The sequence below is a fragment of the Artibeus jamaicensis genome, unplaced genomic scaffold (assembly GCF_021234435.1).
Source record: "Artibeus jamaicensis isolate MK-2021 breed Jamaican fruit bat unplaced genomic scaffold, CSHL_Jam_final contig_1803, whole genome shotgun sequence".
Taxonomy (NCBI): Eukaryota; Metazoa; Chordata; class Mammalia; order Chiroptera; family Phyllostomidae; genus Artibeus; species Artibeus jamaicensis.
In genome coordinates this window covers 4,259,530-4,279,503 of record NW_026521356.1, presented here as the reverse complement: position 1 = coordinate 4,279,503, position 19,974 = coordinate 4,259,530, and the positions used below count along the sequence as shown (strand labels likewise).

The following is a 19,974-nucleotide window of genomic DNA, read 5'->3' as shown; positions in this document are numbered from 1 at the left end:
ACCCAGGCATATGCCCTGACTGGGAATTGAACTGCGATCCTGATCCTGTGGTTCGCAGGCCCACGCTCAATCCACTGAGCCACACCAGCCAGGGCAGGCCCAGACCTTCTTAATGGATGCCGGGTAATGATGATTTGGAAGGCATTATGTTGGAGGGGGCCGATGGAGGAAATACAGCCTGAGCTCAGGCAAGGTGCGGGGAGGAGCAGTTAATGGGTTGAAAGTGGTAGAGAGACTCAGCATGAGGGACAGAGGGGCCCAGAATCAAGGGAAAGAAGCCTGGAGGAGCTTGTGGGTGCCAGCCTAGGGGGTTTTACCTGTGTTTAGGTAGTTGGTTGCTCAGAACCTTTCATCTTACCTTGTTTTGGAAGTAACAGCACTTGCAGTAAAGGGTTGTTGCCCAGAGTTTCTCCAGAAAAACCTGAGTGGTGGCTTAAAAGTGACAGCCCTGAGGTGAACAGTATTTGAGCAGTTAACTCTGCTTTTATCCTTCCTGCCAACAGCTTGGAATAAAATGAGAAATTTTCTTCCTGCTTCCTGCCCCCTGTTGTTTCCAGATGCTCATGCTAGCTGGTCTGCTCTGCTTGTTGCTGGGTTTTTGTTTCTTTTTTCCCCTGCTGACTGGGAAACCTTCCATTTTGTTTTTGGATTTGTAGGGTTTGGAGAAAGAGCAAGGAGAAGAGAACCTGAAGCAGCAGCTGGCCCAGGCTCTGCAGGAGGTAACTTATCTCTTGCCATCGTGGGCTGTGGGGTAGCGAGCAGCCAGGCTTTGCGTGGCCGCTGGCTGCCTCTGCTATTTAGTGCACACCTCCGCAGCATCTCCAGGCTGTAGATAGAGCAGGTGGCAGCTGCTCACACCATCAGGGCAGGGGTTGGAGCCTCACAGATGTGCCAGACCTCAGCATGAAAACTTACATCTTCACCTGAGCAGAAGCTGCTCTAGTGAAAATGGAATGGAACCTGTAGCAATTAGGAGGCTCTCTGGGGAAATGTCTGCATTTCCAGAAAGGTGAGGGCAGCAGAGGGGAATTGTGAGCTGTGACTTGTCACCACCAAGGCCTGCATGGCCTCCACTCCCTCACGAGTCCTGAGCTGTGGCCATCCAAAAACCATTTGAGAATGTTCCAACTAGGAACATTCTCACATTTTAGGTCAGGTCGAGAATGTGCAGTTCAACAGTCAGCAAGACATTGGTTTACTGGAAGGGCAGGGCTCACAGGAATAAAATTCTCCTAAAAGATAGCCTGTCATTTATTTTGTTTAATTTGATTACTTCTCTCTGATTATTTTTATAAACTTCTTTACATATTTAAAACTTGCTTTGTCTTCTCTCTTTTATGCACTAAAATTAAAAATTTGACCTAAGTTCAGTCATGTTAGTGGTATGGTTCATCTGTCCTTAAAAAAAGTGAGCTCTTGCATTAGAATTTGTTTGGGGTAATTTGTCCTTATAATTCTTTTATCACATACCTCCCTCCCAGCCTTCTGCTGTGCTGACAGTCACATAGTAGTAAAAGCTAGGGAGATGCCTACCTTGATTTTCTTGAGGGGTACACAAACAGCTTTGGAAAGAACTAGGTGAAAATTAATTTAGTCTTTTTGGAATTGTATTTTCTAAGCTTGTTTATTTCCTAGGGTGGGAGCGTAGGCATTTTTCCCATTTAGAGTAGTATTAAATTAATATTCAGTGAGTGTTTTGAAATTGACTGGGAAAGAGTAAGGTTCTGCTACTTAGAAATCCCTAAGGGTTCATAAGTTTTTGCACCCATAACTCCTCACTGTCTCCTGAGACAGCTGGGAAGACACACTGTGCTTTAGCGTGAGGTGCTCGGCCAGTCTCCATTCGCTAGCCCCAGGTGAGGTACTTTTGGGTCATGGTTCCAGAACAATACGCCCAGGGATGTACTGCTTTCTCGGCTGACACATGGCTGTGTGTTGGTCCACCTTCTTGGTCCCTCTGAAGCTGTTCCTTTTCATTTACCAGGCCATTATAACAACCTGTGTTTATATGGAGGTTAAAAACTTTTCTGAATGCTTTCACGTTACTTTATTTTATCATTCACACTGATGTGGGAGGGACCCCTGTTTCCCATTTTGTAGGCACAGATCTAAGTAGCAGTCAAGATGAATGAGTACCCAGGCCTTCCTATGCAACTGCTTTTCTCAAGAGACCACATATTTCAAAATTTGTTTCTTGAGTAATGTCTTCAGAAATAGTTACCTTTACTCCACCTTCTTTAGAAAAAGGATTTGAGATGAGATTTAAAGTATAAGCTATACTTAAGCATGAGGCAGCTCAGAAATTATGTTTCATGGAAGGGGAACCTCTTGACGTTCGGGTAGGCAGTTGGACACAGCGAAGGAGCTGCCAGCACTTGGGCGTGCCTGGTTGCAGAACACACAGGCAGGGTGTGGGCAGCATTGGCTTGTGAGTGTGCAGTGTGTGATTGGTAGAATGAATAGGTTAAAGGTCTCTCTTATTTCAATGAAAATGATTATCTAGTTTCCCTGAATCCCATTTCTCCCTGGTTATTTCTTAAAAGCCATTCCTAGTGCCGGGTAGCCTCAGAGTTACTAGTTCTTCGAGCACTGGATTTTAGAATCATTTGGACAGCTTTTTAAAAAAATACATATTCCTGGGCTCCAAGGGAAACCTACAGAATCAGATCCTCAGGACGGCAGTTCTTCCGTCAATTTACATGGCGGCGAAGGTTGGGTTATTTCCAGTAGGATTATAGATTTGATGGCCTCCCTCCCTGTTTGTCCCCTTTCCTGAGAAAAAAAGGTATCAGGTAAGTGAGATGTCCTGAGGAAACAGAGGCATTTTTTTTAAATTGCCGGTCTATTAATTTGTTGAACTAACACCACCAATAGAGGGAGGGACGGAGCAGACAAGTGCAGCTTAAAAGGAAGATGCAGTGTAAGCTCGTCTTGAGTGTGTATCTGCTATGTTCCTGCAGCACTGGGCTCTAATGGAAGAGCTAAATCGCAGCAAGAAGGACTTTGAAGCCATCCTTCAAGCCAAGAACAAAGAATTGGAGCAGACCAAGGTACTAGCAAGAAGATGAAGGTTTAGAATTTGGTTAGTACATGCAACTCAGCATTTTCAACAGTGCAAGGGTTGCTATGGTGAATGGAGAGAGAGAATATGTCTGTTCCTGGCCTCAGGGGAAATAATCTGTAAAATTACTCAGGCTTATAGAAGGCTCTGCCTGAAGACAACATCTGTTTCCTTCCCTCATTCAGAAGCAGAATGCCAGGGAGAAGACACTCATCCTGCAGTCCAGTCTGGTGTCCGTGGTAGATGCTCCTCCAGTGCATCCCACTGACGCAGGCTATGGAGTGGTGTAGTCAGACTAAACAATAGTGTGTCCTCATACCTTTAGGTAATTATTTCCCCACATCAAATCAGTGGAATTCTTAAGTTAGGGTTATAAACTCAAATGCCCAGTAAGTTCAGACTGATAATGGAATGAGTAAAGTGTCCTATGAGGACAGAGGTGCACAGGAAAGAGATCCTTGCCCCCAACCTCCACCCCTAGAGGTAGCTCTGCTTTGCTGTAGCCAGTTGTTGCCGTGCAGAAATGCAAGCCCAGTGGTGTCAGAACTTTCCACACAAGATGGAAATCCAAATGTTTACATGAAAGATCTCAATTTTCAAATATTGGCAACAAGTTCAGTTTTTTGTTTGATCTTTCAGTACCATAAGGGCCGAACTAAACAAGTCTGTAGGCTGGCCAGTCCACAGGTCATCAGTTTATAACCTCTGACCTGAAATTAACACCTAGTCTGACCACCTCTCTGCCTAGGCCTCACATACCGACCTGGAGCAGAGCACAGAAAGGAGAGGCTCTCTTTCCCATTGGTTTAATGTCCTTATACTCTGTTTAAATCATGTGATACCTTCTTTCCCTTCCTCCAAGAAACCACCATGTTTTCTTTAAAAAATTGGCTAATCATAAGTTTTCAGGGAACTTGATTGCAGTTAGAATGGGTTTGGACCTTACTCACTGCTGTAAGTAGTCTGACAGTCTGTGCTCTGATTAGAAGAGAAAATAAAAGATGAAAAATACATCACCTGTATACCCTGAATGTCATTTCCTCTCTCCCTCAGGGGCTCCTAATAACTTTCTTTTGGGGGGCATAAGGTGCTAACTTAAATAAATGTCTGCTTCAAGAAGAGCACACCTAAGATGATCCCTAAGGCCATCTGCAAGCAGTCTGGTCCCTTGGGGAAAGCACAGGGAAGTTGTACTGCAGACGTCTGCAGGAGTGGGGACTGGCAAGCCTAGAGTTCGGGGCCTGAAGATGCTTCAAGAGGCCACCATTCCAGCCTCCAGGGAGCATAGGAATTGTCGCTATTTTATAGAAGAGACAGCTACAAAGAGCACCATGGACTTTATACATTAATTCAAGTTTCCTGCCGCTATGGGCTATTCTTTATGACTTTTTTGTCCAGTGAGTTCTTGGTTTGGAGGATGATTTTATATCACCTCTAAACTGCATTTCACTGTGGGATACTTAATGTCTCATTCTAGAAGGTCTTGGATGGTTGGTGTGGTTAGTATGCTACCTTCAGTTTTTCCCATTTAGTTAATTTTGGGAAGGAGACTAAAATTACAGTGCAAATACTGAAAAAGCAGAGAGAGGACAGAAAGGAGACAGTGCCCCACCTTAGAAAGCAGTTCTGAGAAATAGCAGCCCTTGGGGAAAGTGCTTTATTCCTTGCGTTGCTCCGCCAGGATGAATTTTTAATTTAGACTCCTTCTGAATTCTATTCCAGAGGATTAATACTATACTCCCTGTCCTGTTTTGCATTCTTGTCGGTTCTCCTGAATGACAGCAGGAATTTTGTGTCTTTGCAGGAAGAGAAGGAGAAGGTACAAGCACAGAAAGAGGAGGTTCTTAGCCACATGAATGACGTGCTAGAGAATGAGCTCCAGTGCATTATTTGTTCAGAATACTTCATTGAGGTAATTATGGGCATCAGGAAGAGTGGCTCCCAGGGCCTCATCGCTCTCCCGACCCGAGTGGAGTCTCAGCTACCCAGGCTGCTTCTGCTGTAGGGGAACGTTCTGAAGAGCTTTTCTTGCAGGAACTTCTAGCTGTTTGACTACAAAGTAGCCCCTAGAGGTGGCCACTTCTTACGTGTTTTTGTATAGTCTTCTTTAACTTTACTGTTCTTTTTCTTATTTTATTCTTATTTATTTGATATAATTCATATTTTAAGCTGTGATAAAGCCTTTATCTCTTTTTTGTTGGGGTGGACACAGGGCCACATGGCATTAGATTTTTGAAGTCTCGGAGTAAAGCCGCTCCATAAAGCTACTCTTACTCTGAATGGGCTTGGTGCTGAGGGGTGTGTAGTGCAGCCTTTGAACAGGGTGGTAAATGCCGTTGATATGGGGTGTCGGGAATTCAGCACACAAGTGGAACACATTTCAGGGACTCGGGCTCCTTATGAAAATGAAACCTCTCTCCTGGGTTACCCTGTCATATTTTTGCACTCTTATTTTTCAAAAATCTTACCATTTGTGACCAGTTCATCTTATACCACAAGTTTAAATTCAAGTTGTTAAATGACATTGCTTTTCAGATTCCTTCACAAAGGAAAATGCAGACTGACACTGCTTCCTTTTTTCTGGTGGTCTTTAGGAGGTTGAGTCTATTAGCCTTCTGAAAAATCTCTCCTGAGCAGACCAGTTTTTTTTTTGCTCTGAATCTACTTAGATTTCAGGTCATAAATTTCTCCCATAATTTCCATTCACTTGATTCCCTACCTAGGAGAAGCTCAGTCATTGTTGTCTTGACAAGACGTGCAGACTTCACTAGAGGAAGATAAGGAAAGGGGCTTGGAACCCGTGATGAGTCGGCCAGCCTGGAGCATCTGCCCAGACAGACCAGGCAGACAGGCTGACCTGTGCTTTGTTTACTCTACCACACACCACCTGACCTTTCCTACCGGTCACCTCTTAAAGTAAGGGTTGGAGAAAGGTTTCATTGTAATCAGACAGGTTTTTAGTACTGTTTATTAGAATTTACCTCCTATAGTAAACATAATGTCTTCTAGTTGGCTTTCTGGGCTCACCTTGGCATTTGGGAAATAAATGATTTCTGTTATTTTCAACTGCCCTCCTAAAAGCAGGAATGGACTTTTGAGCCTCAGAAAACTCTGTATCTTAGTGGGTGCACATAAACAATAGTAAAGAAGACAGTGGTTTATATCCCTGGGAATGAAAGGCTCGCTGGCAGACTTCTGGTTTACCCAGAAGAGCCCCTCAGATAACACAGCTCCTTCTGCTTTCTCTCTTCTCATAGGCTTATTTACTCAGGGGTTCAGGCAGTCAGTGAACCCATTGCATTTTTTCCATTTCTTTTCTTTCTTCCCCAGCTTTTTTAGTTGCCTTTTAGACTTATTTTACTTTTTTTGTTTTCTTCCAAAAACAGATGATACCTCTTACCATTCTGTATACTTGAGTTTTCAACGTGTGTTCCCCTTTGTGTATAAAAACTGAGGTCCCAATTCACCACTAACAAGACATACATTTGTTTTTCATAAGAGTTAGTGAGGTATTTGTACCAAACATGTGTGCGCTTACTAGTCCTACCTGTGTCCAAAGGTATTTGTTTACAAGGCAGCTAACCTATGTTGGCAATAGCCTGAGTTGGTGGCATAGAACAGACAAATCGGCCTACCCGGGGCCTGCATTTATGAACTCAGAGATAATAAATCATCTAACTTGAAGCTTAGTTTCCCAACCCCAAGGATGATTCTGGTGCCTTTGTAAGCTCTGTAAGTGTGGTTGTGGTTAAATGTCCACTTGACCTTGTCTAACTTTGAGATCACAGCCACCCTGCGGACGTAAGTGTGACGTTCTGATGTGTGTGTTCACATTGCTGTTGCAGGCTGTCACTTTGAACTGTGCCCACAGTTTCTGCTCCTTCTGTATCAATGAATGGATGAAGCGGAAGGTTGAATGCCCCATTTGTCGGAAGGACATCAAGTCCAAAACCCCCTCCCTGGTTCTGGACAACTGCATTAGTAAAATGGTAGATAATCTGAGTTCAGAAGTAAAAGAACGACGAATTGACTTAATTAAGGGACGAAAAGGTGAGTGGGCGTGTGCCCTCAACGAAGTACTTACAAACTTGGGCAGATTTTTCTGGTTGGGGAAGAGTCAGATGACAGATTCTTGAGCTAAAGAAGAAGTGGAAGAAATGGGGGAAAGTAAAAAAAAGATAAAGATAATGAATAATGAATGTGTGAGCCCCGGCCAGGTTACTTAGTCAGTTAGAGTGTCATCCTGACATGCCAAGGTTGTGGGTTTGATCCCCGGTCAGGGCACATACAAGAAGCAACCAGTGAATGCATAAATAAGTGAAATAATAATCAGTCAGTCTCTCTCTCTTTCCCTCTCCCCCTTTCCTCTCTTCTCCTCCCCCCTCCCTTCCTCCTCCTCTATAAAATAAAATAAAATAAAAAGACAGTGAGTGTGTGAGAAAAGTTGAAATAGAATTAACTAAGTTGCTGGCACAGCAGGAAAGAAGGAGGCTTAAGTGCAAGGGCCTCCGTTACAGGGGTAAAAAAAGATGTGATTCGAACACACAGACGGCTTGCTGTACTGGTGACTGTACGGCGCTGTTGTTTGGGACAGTTTAGTTGCTGTCCAGGGGTTGCGGACCTTTTGGGTTGGGTGTATAGTACAGTCGGTTATGAACTGGATGCGTACAAGTCAGAGGTTCATCGAATGCCTAAAGGAAAGGCATGTGCAAGTTCTCTGTGAGAGAGTTACAGCTGAATTACACAAATTGGGTATAATGTTAAACCAAAGAGATCAATTTAATCCTACTGTGTTATCACTGGGGACCCTGATACATTTACCCACAAGTTTCCCAGTCGGAAGGGAATTTGGATAGAGATTGGGGTGGGGGTGGGTGAGCTTCCCTGAGGAAACACACTTTCATCGGGAATAGCTGCTTGTTTAACCAAGTGCTCTCGTTGCACCTGCAGCCTGCTGTGTGGAGGGTGGTAGAGCTACTCCGCTTAAGACCTGAGTGCCCTTGTGGCAAAAGGACGTGTCCTGGGGCAAAGCACGAGGAAGTCAGTGGATTCGAAGGATTGGTAATTGGGCAGGGATGAGAGCCTTCACAGGTGTTTCCCACTGCCTGGCCGTTGGTAATATGTATCTTTGGATGTACTTTCCCTAATCTCAGAGAGGCCGAAGGCTTAAAAGCCACGCTGCTGACAGTAGGATCGTCTGTGCACTGCTTCCTTTCTCCTAGCCTTTCAGCAGATAGCAGCCACTTTGAGTAGGACCAGGAATCTGGTGCTGATTTGTGAGCGGCTGTGGTTTGAACCCGGCCCTCAGTTGGTGACCCAGAGCAGAGGCAGCAGGCCTGTCGCAGAGCCAGCGGGGCGGTGCTGAACAGGGAGTGTGCTTGAGCCGTTTATACTCAAGGAAGACATTCTGACCTGTAGGAGGGCGCGGTGGCCCTCAGGTGGTTCTTTAGAACCAAAGTAGTTTACCCTTTCTTCACAGCTGTGTGCTGCTGGGTTTTCTGACAAGTCTTAAGCCCCAAGAGACTTTTTACCTCCCAAGAACCAGTTGATTCTGGCAGAGTCCCATTGCTCTTCCTCTCCACCTTTCATCATTCCATAAGTTCTTATAGGGACACTACTACGGACCAGGACAAGGTGGTAAATAAGGCACTGTCTCAGCGCTCACAGCACTCCCTCCCTGTCCATGGAGGAGACAGGCAGGGAAGTAGGTGGCGTGACAAGTTCCACAACAGGGTGCTAGGAAACTGCCAAAAAGGGGACACTCACTTTGGCCTGGGCAGGCGGAGGTATGCTCTGGCACTTCATGGAAGAAGTGCCTTTTGAAGTGAGTCAAAGCTTCCCTAAGGGGTAGCTTTCCACGCAGAGGAATCAGCACAAGCGAAGCACAGAGGCGTGAGCAGCAGTGACTTGTTCCTAGCAGTGCGCCCTCGTGGTCCACTCAGATGGAGCGTCTGCACGGTGCTGCAGCAGCACGAGGATGGCCAAGGCTCAGGGGGTGTCTGCGGAGGCGTCGTGAGTGCCGTCCCTTTCTTTCCTCTTTCCTTTCTGAGAGGAGCGGGGGCCTGGGGGCCCAGATGTGACCAAGGTCAGCCTTTGAGCAGAAGTGTGCTGGGACTGTGTGGACGTGGGGACACCAAGGACTTTCTTCACCCAGCACATTGGCGAGGTTTCTTCTCACAAGTCCAAGGTCAGTAGGTAGTTTCATTCAGCATTGGAGAGGGAAATGATACCAAACTCCTTTTTCTCTCCAAAGGCGAGAGAGGGTGCCTCTGCCTTTTCTGTAACAGTAGGAGCCTGCACAGCCGGCCAAATCAGTCTGCCTGTCACAGTACTTGGCTTAGAGCATTCTGGCACCAGTTTCAGTTTCTGTAGTTATCACAGTGAGTGCAGCTTTTAGGTTTTCTCTAGAGACAGACAGAAGGTTCTGTGGCCCAATCTAGGGAGGCATGTGCCAGAGCCATCAGCAGCTTCACTGATCTGCAGCGTGGGGTTTAGAGAAAACTCTCAGTTCAAAGGCCAGGCTCCCTTGCCAATTGAAAGCCCATTTAATCTCCAATGTATCCCGCCGAATTTTTAAAAGGACCAAACTTAGGATCTGGGAACCAGGATTGGCAAGCCCGTAGTCACTGTAGTTCTGACGCTATAGCCGGGCTGTTGTGTTCCGAGAGGGAGGCCTGCCTGTTCATGGCCACATGGGCTCTGGTCCCACCACGAGCAGCCCTAGCTAGGCTTCGCTGGCTGGTGATGGTGTCTTCAAGTTCCATGGTCCGTGGGAAGCATAATAATTCCTCGTAAACTTTGGGAGGGCAGGTTACAGAGGAGAGAAGGAGAATGTTAGGACGCCAGATCCTGTCTGTGTTGAAGAAAAGGTGCTCTGGAGCTGGGGCAGATAAGAAACATCCAGGAAGTGCTTGTCGCATGAGTAGTTGTAACTCTGGGATACTGACGTGCAGTTTCTCCCAAGGGAAGACCTCTATCCACTGGAGAGGCTCTCCCGCCGGAGCCGGTGAGGTGCCGCAGTGGTCTGTCAGCGGCTTCCCCTCCCCCGTTTGTTCTCTTCTCATTAAATGGTGGTTGGTTAACAAGAGTGTTAACATTCTCACTTTTAGCTTTTCCTAGCAATTTCTTCAGGCTGTACTCAGAAAAGAAGAAAACAAATGATCTAGAAATAAAATGGTGTTGGTACTTCATGGCAGTGATTTCCAGTCCATGGGCTTCTTCAAACTGCACTCCCGATCTCCCTCAATGTTCTGCTAGTGAATCGGGGCTCCTGGTGGGAGTGCGGAGGGCCTTCTGGTGTGCTGAGGTGGGAGCAAGTTCACAAATCACAGCTTCCCCGAATCTGTGAGACACGCCCGTCCAGGGGTCGGGGTCCCCAGGAAGATTGGCTCAGGTCAGAGCACACGGCCTGTGGTTCCGGCCCGCGCTTCCTGTGGGCACCGGGGGTGCGATCCAGGCACAGGACACCAGAAACGGCCGGTCTCTGAAGAGGGCATCTGCCCACCTGCAAGTCTGTCCCTGATGTTGCCATCGTCCCCTGCTGAAAGCCAGAGCTGAGGAAAGGAGTATGTGGGGAGTAGCAGCAGTGACAGTGCTGGCAGGTCGAGCTCATCCAGGGAGAATACTATTGGCAATACTTTTAATCCCCGAAGGAATCGAGAGGGTCACACGCGTGCAGTCAGCCTGGCATAGGACGGTGTTCGTCTAAGGGACTGCAGCTCTCAGCAAGGGCAGCGGGGCCAGGAGTCCTCATGCGTCCACACAAACAGTGTACAACACCGTACTTCTTACAAATTTTGGCCTTTAAAAAGTTACCCTTTGCAGAATTATCATAGGGTAGAAAACTAGCAGACTTGGTACTAGAAACTTTTTTCTTAATAGTCCAAAACTACCCTCCGTTTTTGCCTTTTTTCCTTTCCTTCTTTTACCTACTATTTTTCCTTTCCTTGCCCCTTAAATGGTGTCTCCCTCTCCACCCTGACTGGCATCGCAGAACACACAGGCGGGAGCGACAAGGGCGGCACAGGAACTGCTTGCCCAGTGGGGGAGGGACTGCGGTCTTAGGTGCCGGCCTCTAAGATATTAATTGGAACTCCTGGAGCAGCCACCCAGGAAGTCCTAGAACCTTGAATTTCTTTATTTTATTTTCTTATTTTTGCTTTTTAAATTTTTATTTTTTTTAAGTTTTAAAAATATTGTTTATGCTATTACAGTTGTCCCAATTTTTCCCTGTGCTACCCTCCACCCAACGCCCCCCGCCACTGCCTCAAACAGTTCCACACCTTTGTCCATATCCGTGGGCCACGCATTTCTTGTTGACCCTCTAGCCCTTGACGTTTCCGAATGGTCCCGTTCTGACTACTGCTCTGTGGTGGGGTGTCTTCTCCCCTTCGCCATAAGCTGCTACCGCACCGCAGCACCGGGCAGGCTTTTGTAGCTCAGGAGACTGGCCTTCCTACAATAAAGATCCTTTGGTGCACCCTGAGTGCACACAGGGCTGGGTTTGAGGGGGCCATGCCAGAGTGAGAGGCCCAGGGGTGACCTTTGCTTACCTGTGTGTGGAGTCTGGAACTCTGGCGAGCGCTAAGCCCACCCCACCGACGTTGTACTAAGGACAAGACCAGTACTTGCTCAGGCCTGCCCCGCTGGCTGGAGAGAAGGCCCGGGAGGAACAGGAGCACACGCTGGAGCTGCAGCGGAAGTGAGCGTGAGCAGCCGGTCACCGGGGGGTCCAGCAGAGGGCCTGCAGAACTTCAGACCCCTTGTTGCTGTTTTCCACAGAAGTTTCTCCTGGCTTTTTGTTTTTGTTTTTGGTAATGATAAAACGGAGTTACCCCAGCACGTGGGTGTGTATTATACACAGCAAAATAGGAGTTACCCCAGCACGTGGGTGTGTATTATACACAGCAAATACGGTGCATCCAGAAACTTCTCACTGTGGAGGAAAGACCACTCCTGTGAGTACAGGATAGTGTCGCTAACCAAAGCGGCTTTGCCTTGAGAGTTTCTCGGTTCCTGCACTTAGCACTAAATGTACACTGGAGCAAGCTCAGACAAATTGGTGTTCTAGATTTCCATGAATTAGTCACAGAAATCTTTCTTCTCTTTTTTGCCCTCCCCATAGTATTAGGCACTTCACCATTGAGGCTTCTCTGCATCGGCTGGATATATATCTTGTCCAAGTGCATTTTACTATGGTTTTTTTTTTTTTTAATTTTATTTAGTTATTTTTCAAGTACAGTTTTTTGTCTATTTTTCCCATCCCAGCCTCCCCCGCCCCCTTGCTCCCCACCTCCCTCCCAATTCCACCCCCCTTAGTTCTCGTCCCTGTGTCCTTCCTATTTGTTCCTCCAAATCCCTCCCCCTTTTTCCCCTTAACTTCCCTTCCTTCTCCCCTCTGGTCACTATCCCCTTGTTCTCTATTTCAGTGTCTTTGTTTTTTGTTTTTTGTGGTTTTTTTTTCCTGCTTGCTTGTTTGTTTTGTTGTTTAGCTTCCTATTAAAGGTGAGATCATATGGTATTTGTCTTTCAGCTCCTGGCCTATTTCACTCAGCATAATGCTTTCCAGTTCCATCCATGTTGTTGCAAAGGGTAGTAGCTCCTTCTTTCTCTCTGCAGCATAGAATTCCATTGTGTATATGTACCACAATTTTTGGATCCATTCATTTACTGATGGGCACCTAAGTTGCTTCCAACTCTTGGCTATTGTAAATTGTGCTGCTGTGAACATTGTGGTGCATAGGTTCTTTGATATTGATGTTTTAGGATTCTTAGGATATAATCCCAGCAGTGCAATTGCTGGGTCAAAAGGCAGGTCGATTTTTATTTTTCTGAGAAATTTCCATACTGTTTTCCATAATGGTTGTACCAGTCTGCAATCCCACCAACAGTGAACTAAGGACCCCTTTTCCCCACAACCTCTCCAACATTTGTTGTTTGTTGCTTTATTTATGATAGCCATTCTGACTGGTGTAAAGTGGTATCTCATTGTGGTTTTAATTTGCATCTCTCTGATTTTACTATGGTTTTTAAGAAACCCAGTAGGACTAGACATGCTCCTATTTCTGGTTAGGGTTTCTGTTTGAACTGCTTTCTGCCTTCCTATACTGGAGAGTGTAGACCTTTTTTTACCCTTGGCCCATGAAACATAAAGCAGAACCAACCCCAAAGAAACAGCTCCTTGCTTCCTTTCCCTGGGCCTTTCCGTTTTCTCAGTACCCACTTAGTGTCGGGTGCTGGGGAATAAGAGTGGGCGGGGCGTGCACAAGCCCTGCCCTCGTGGAATTTTCAGTCCGGGCGCAGGGCCTGGGCTGGGTGTGGGAACACGCCACACTGGGAGGTGAAAGGTGCTATGGCAAAGGCCGATGGCAGGCAGGGGAGTGAAGGGAGGTGGGTGCATAGGTAGAAAGGCCAAAAAAGCAAGAAAGCAGGAGGGGTTTGGGGCTGAGAAAAGTACAGAGGGACGGGGTTGTAGGTGCCAGGGAACGTGTTGGGCAGTGAGTCTGGAAAGCAAGCAGAAGTGGATTGTGAAGTCTTCCAGACAGTGTGGAACATTTAGCCTGGGGGCTGTGGGGAAACTATACAAGGTCTTAGAGATGTGCCTATTCATGTTTAGATTTTTCTGGGTAGGTCAGTGGGGCTGCAGTGCAGGTAAATGGTGATGGGAACAAGAATAGAGGCAGCAGCCCTGGTCAGGCGCAATGGCTGGGTTAGAGAAAAAGCAATGGGGATGGAGGGTGGGTGGGCATGAGCAGGGGTTTAGAGTGTAGAGTCTACAAGTGTGCAGAGCCGGTTTGCTGTGAGGATCAAGGGAGCACGGAGCTGCGGATCACTCCTGGTTTCTGTCAGGCAGCTGGTCGGTGATGGTGCGTTCACTGAAATTCGGAGCAGGTTGTCAGGGAGATAAGTTTGGTTTTAGACTAAAGTTATGTAGACTAAGGTAAGTTGAGAGCACCTAATGGCATTTAAATATGTGGACCTGGAGCACAGAAAGTACTAGATATGGGGATCCTCTCTGGGTAGTAAGAGCCAAGGTCAAGTCTGTGTCCTGGAGAAACACAGACACCAAAGGGACGGGTAGTGGAAGGGGAGTACTCGGCAGACTGGGAGGAGTGGCCGAGGAGAGACGGAGAGAGGGAAGTGTGGACAGGTGACAGAGGACGTCAGGTTGGTGTGCTTTGAGCCTTCCTGACCACAGCCTTGTCTGCTGTAGCCCCCATTACATTCCAGACACCTCCCTGTTTATTGCTTTCAGATACTTACGAGAATGAAATTGTGTTGGTTACTGTGTGTTCTTGCCCCTCAATTTGTAAACTTGAGGGCAGGGGTTTTAGCTTATTGAGTGCAGGGTTCTCAGGGCCTAGAAGACTGGTTGGCGGGTCTTCAGTAAGTGCACATTTGTGAGTGGTTATGGACAGGGGTTGGCGGTGCGAAATGCTGCTGCTAAGGATGACAGATTGCCCTTTGGATGTAGCAGATGTGCAGGACTTGATGACTTTACCTAGGACAGGTTGTGGGGGGTGGAGTCCGCAGCCAGTTTGCAGTGAATTGGAGAATGAGTAAGAGGTGAAGGAGGAGACAAGAGTAAAAATAGGCTAGTTCTTCAGGAAGTTTGGCTATGACTGTGGGCAGCAGCAATAGAGAAGGCTGTCGTTGGAGGAGGAAGTCAGGGTAAAGCAGTTTCTCGTTTAACTATTTTTTAAATTTATTGATTTGAGAGAGAGAGAAAGGGGAAAGAACGAGACACTGATTTTTGTTGTTCAATTTAGTTATGCATTCATTGGTGCTTTCTTGTATGTACCCTGACTGGGGATCAAACCTGCAGCCTTAGCATATTCGGATGATGTGACCTAATATGCTACCTAACTGAGCTACCCGGCCAGGGCTTATTTTTTTAAAGGCAGGAGAGAGTTGAGCGTGCTCGATTGCTGATTGGAAGGAGCCTGTAGAGAAGGAGATGCTGGGAAGCCAGATAGTAGATGGGACACAATTCCTAGGAAGGCAGGGAGGGGCGCGAATGCAGAGAGCACGGATGGAGGAATCGTCTTTAAAAGTAGGGGGTGCAGCCCCCGTTTCCAAGAGGAAAGAGAGTAATGTGGGAGGTTGGGCAAGGAAATTTGCTTGAGGGGAGTCACGGGAATTTCATTCTTGCGATTTCTGCGTTTTTCAGTGAGCTGTCAGGGGAAGCCCTTAGCTGAGAGGAAGGGAGCGGCCAGGCACGGTTCTCCCAGCTCACCAATACCACCGGCACGCCCCACCCTGGGGCGTCCCACCTCAGCCACCTCCCAGAAGTGGGAGAAAAGTAACTTCTGGGACCCTTTCAGCCCTACCAAAGTGTTGCAGACCTCAGTCTCAGGGAAGGGGACGATTTCCTTGGTGGCTTTATTGTGCCCCTAGTGTAGCCAGGATTCCTGCTTCTCCAGGATCGAGGAAGCAGAAGCTGTTGGAAAAGACTGGAGGCCAATAAGCAGCCCCTCTGCCCCCTCCCTCTCTGGATGTTGGAAGGACTCCCACCTCTCCTTATCATTCACTGTGGATGCAATTTCCTCTTTCCTTCAACATATATCTGTAGAGGGCCAGCTTTGTGTCAGTCATGTTTAGGTGCAAGGAATAGAAATAAAAGTGAAAATCTAATTAAAGTTAGATGTGATTGGTACTACAGAGAAAAACAGAGCAAGGAAGGGTCAGGAGTGATGGGGAGAGCTTCTGCATCTGGGGAACCAGCATCCCATGCAGAGGGAATAGGAAAGGGGAGCGTGCGTGGGGTGTTGGGTGAACAGCAGAGATGCCATTGTGGCTCCAGTAGAGTGAGTGGCCAGGAGAGGAGCAGGGGTGAGGTCAGAGGGCTGGGCCAGAGGCAGTGGGTGGGGCCTTCCAGGCCTTTGAAAGGACCTTGACTTTGACTCTTACTCTGGGAGAAGTGAGGAGCAGGTTTTGAGCAGAGTGACATGATCTGACCTCTGTTTTTTCTTTGCTGTGGCTGCCATGTGAGGAAGGGACTGAGGGTGGCTGTGGGGAGGCCGGAGAAGGGGCACACAGGCTCCTCTTTCATTTCTCTCTCCTTTCTCTCCAAAGCCAAGAGACTGTTGTGAAGACAGTGCTTCAAGGGCCTTTGACAGACCGCCAGGCGGTGGAAGCTTGGGTGGCCTGGAGGGTCTCCACGCTCTGGCCTTGGGCTGTGCAGAGACAGCGTGAAGAGCCACGTGGGACAGAGTCTGAGTTCAGAAGTTCTCCATCACAAGCCTCCCGGGTGGCCACCAGTGTCTAAAGGGCGTGGTACACATTGCCCGGCGGCATCGGTGCCCGGCAGACTCTGCCTCACTCACTACATGTCGAGTGGTTATGTATTTCTGTTTGCGTTTTAAACTTGTTGTTTTCGTTGTTGTTGGTATCTCTGAAGCACCTCCGTGGACGTTTATCCTGGACAGCTTGAATGTACCCCTGTGGCTGCCCCTGAAGGTTAAGGCAGCCTCTATTTGAGAGGATGGAATACCTCTTTGTGAAAACAAGATGTCATTTACTGGAAATAAAATGCAAAATTTAATAGTTGCTCAGCTGGGCTCTGAAGTATTTGTCTTCCTTCCCTTCCAGCCCCCAGACAGTCTCACAGGTAAACACTGGCAGCTCATAAATTGCAACCAAGAAAGTGACTGTATCAGACGATAGACTCAAGTGAATGTCAGCCTTGGAAGCCAAGCCCAAGGTCATGGCCATAGCAGATAGGCTCTGTTAAGCCCCTGACCATTGCGTTTCCTGTGCATCCCGAAGGTAGGTCACTGCTTACCTGGTTTCAGGATGAGTGAATTCCCTTCTTCAGCCGGGGTGTGGAAGTAGTTTCCAGGTCTGTTTTACCCAATGTCGGAAAACACAGGAAATAATTTTGTGTGTGTGCTTTTTTAAAAAAATTGTAAGTCATCTCTCTTGCTACCTCCTAAACAGAAAGAAAACTAGTTTGGGAGATAGAAGTTGGGGGAAACCCGTGGTGGTCTCAGTTACCAGTGACGAGGTTGAGGGACAGCACAGGGGGTTGGAGCGCAGTCTTTTCAAACAAGCCCTCTGGCAGGACTGGGAACCATACTGTGTCATTCAGTGATTTGCTTCTAGGTGGGAAATATTTTTCCTTTACCTTTTAACTCTGACCTGGAGAATCATTCTTTGTAGTTTTCATAAAGGATTCGAAGCTATTGACTCGCCAACTTTTTAGGGATGGTTGGTTTTTTCCTTTGTAGAACATACTGTGAAATTGTGATTCTGGAGTCTTGAGGCTTCATCTCCATCTTTCTTACCATGTGTACTAACTGAATACTGGCCTGGTCAAGGACGAAGTAAGTAGACCCCAAAAAACAGTCCTTTAAAAATATCTATCATAACCATGTCAGAAAAATGCTGGGGAAACAAAGTAAAGATTATTACCATCTTGGTGCAGTAATCACTGCAACTTGGTGCAGTAAACAACATGTGTTGTTTCTATGACTGCACGAGCACACAGGAAGTTTCCTTACTCATTATCTGTAAGTTCGTATATCATAACCACTTTTAGAAGAATACAAATACACATTTTTAAAAATTTTATAAGAATTTATTTAAGCCAAACTGACCAAATAGGCCGGGGAGCAAGATCTCAAATACTCCCCAGATACACATTTTTTAAAACTAGGTAATATGGTCGCATGGTTTGGAATCCAAAGGTGCAAGAGGACCTCATGTGAAAAGCCTGTCGATCTGGTCCCCAGGGACCACTACCCTGCACAGGGGCAGTGAGTGTTCCCTGCTCCCCGTGTGTCCTTCTGGAGATCTTCTCTGTGTACATAAGCAGAGACACACATGTGTGGTCTTTCCTTTCTTTGGTCCAAGTGGTTAAAAACTCTGCCCTGTACACTATTTGGTGGTGGCTCCATGTCAGTACACAAGGAACCTCCTCCTCATTGCAGCTGCCAGTTGCTCCTTTGTGTGTTGGGACCTAGGTTGCTTCAACCCTTTTGCTTTTGCTCTTTTTTTTCATACAGTTCTCAAAGAAAATTCTATGAAATCTCAGAACATATACTTTTAAGTAAAACAAAAATAAATGACAAAACTTATATTAAACCCATAAAATAAAGAAAGGAAAAGGAAAATTTGGATATCCACATTCTGGGGTTCTGTATTTAAATCAAAGAGCCTCAAATCTGCTTCTTTAAAAAGTATTTATGGATATGACTTTTTCTAAGTGTTTGTCAGTAATGGTCTTGTAAGTGTGGCTCCATAATAACCTGTAATGTAACTATTTCCACCCGAAGGCCCGCCAACCTGTCCTGAAGTAGGAAGGAAGTCTCCCAGGCTCCCAAGTCCGTGAAACCCTCCAACGCACAACTGCAGTGGACCAGGGCAGGGCGTCCAGGGAAAAACCGGTCTGCGCCCAACCACCCACGGAAAACAGTGTGGCTGCCGCTTGTATGAATAGCCATTTACATTTTGACAAGATAAGGGCTTGAGAAAATTAACTTCAAAATACGTTTCATTGCCACTGAAATTCCTCACGACTTACATTGGGTGCTAGAAAACCAAACTGTGAAACCATGAGTTCTGTAATTATCAGATTAACTGGTTCTTATTTAACATTGTTCATTCTTTAAATATTTACATACATACTGCCCCACCAAGGTCCGAGGTCCTCACACTTGTGTCTCCTTGCCCCCATTGGTAGTGGCCGCAAGCCTCCGAGGTCCCATGGTGACTGGCACGAGCCACAGGACACCCGTACTGGGGCCTGGTGCATCCCACTTTTTATGGAACAGTGCTGCAGTGAACACTCTCGTATCAAGACATCCATCATCAGAGGAAGGATCCTCAAAGAAGAAACACCGTGACTCAGAGCCTGAAAGCCTTCCGCAGAGACGGACTTCGCAGCCCGGCCACACTCTCCCTGGATGGCCGGACACGGCGACTCGCGACCTCTTCCTTCAGAACACCACATTCCTCTCAAGTCTGCCATGGAGGTTAAGAAAGTGAGCTCTTAAATAGACTTCTTTTTTTAAGAAAAAAAAAATTAAAATTTAGACTACCGGGGTTTGCATCCCAACCCTGCCATTTGTTACTGTGACATTTGGGCAAATTATTCAACCTTTCTGAGCCTCGGTTTCTTCGTCTCTGGAACACCCTAGTGTGCTATTGTGAAGGCTTATATAATTTTTCCAGTCACTGCGCTGCTCGCAAACAGAAACTCGAGTGTTCTATTTTTAAAAGACACGAACCAAAAATTAACCCAAACTTTTGCATTATTTCTCTGAGCTACAGTATGTTCTTTCCCTGGAGAGATAACTGATATTAAGTATCATCTACATTTTGCTTGCCTAGGAAAATACATGGTAACTTTTCTGCCTTGCAGCACCAAACCACAGTATAGCTGAGCCCCACCACTGTGCAGACTGGCTCTAATTAGAGGCATGTTCGCTACAACAGGGCTCTGAGAAGCTGCTAAAGAGGGAATGTTTCAGATTCTGGCTTTATTAAGCAGATGAATGTAGCCAGCCAGCTCTGCGAATGCTTTAATGCTTTGCAGTGAGTGGCAGGTGTCCCACATGCATCTGATTACGTTAACCTAGAAAGGGCTCCCACTCTGCCTCCAGGCGAGCTTCATCCCAGCAGTCAGACTGCCAGGGCAGGGACTTTGCCCTTTGTGGGTTGGAGAGCTGGATACCCATCCTCTGTTCCTCTGATTAGAAGCTGCTGTTTTTATAAAAAGACCTAAATACCTTCATTATCTTCAGCCCTTCTCATTTACTACTTTTTCTTTCTGCGTGAACAACAATTCAGGCAGTCAGCGTAGCTGCCTGGGACGTGCAGCTCCTCCCATCTGCCTTCTGGCTTTTACAGCCTGGCTCCACAGAGAATCTACCCTTAGATATAAGAATATCGAAGGATAACCTAGGAACTCA

At 46.8% G+C, this 19,974-nt stretch overlaps 1 protein-coding gene across 2 annotated transcripts in view; it reads left to right on the top strand.

Annotated features, from left to right (window-relative positions):
- The window catches only part of RNF8 (ring finger protein 8), a 36,891-nt gene extending 20,640 nt beyond the window's left edge, over positions 1-16,251 (top strand). The window contains exons 4-8 of one of the 2 annotated variants that reach the window (XM_037146214.2): positions 657-719; positions 2,961-3,050; positions 4,866-4,973; positions 6,907-7,111; positions 16,136-16,251. In XM_037146214.2, the coding sequence (XP_037002109.2) occupies positions 657-719; positions 2,961-3,050; positions 4,866-4,973; positions 6,907-7,111; positions 16,136-16,152 (483 nt within the window). In that variant the 3' untranslated portion in view covers positions 16,153-16,251. The remainder of the gene's footprint in view (positions 1-656; positions 720-2,960; positions 3,051-4,865; positions 4,974-6,906; positions 7,112-16,135) is intronic. The other variant, XM_037146215.2, reaches the window with a different exon arrangement.
- The last annotated feature ends 3,723 nt before the right edge of the window (positions 16,252-19,974 follow it).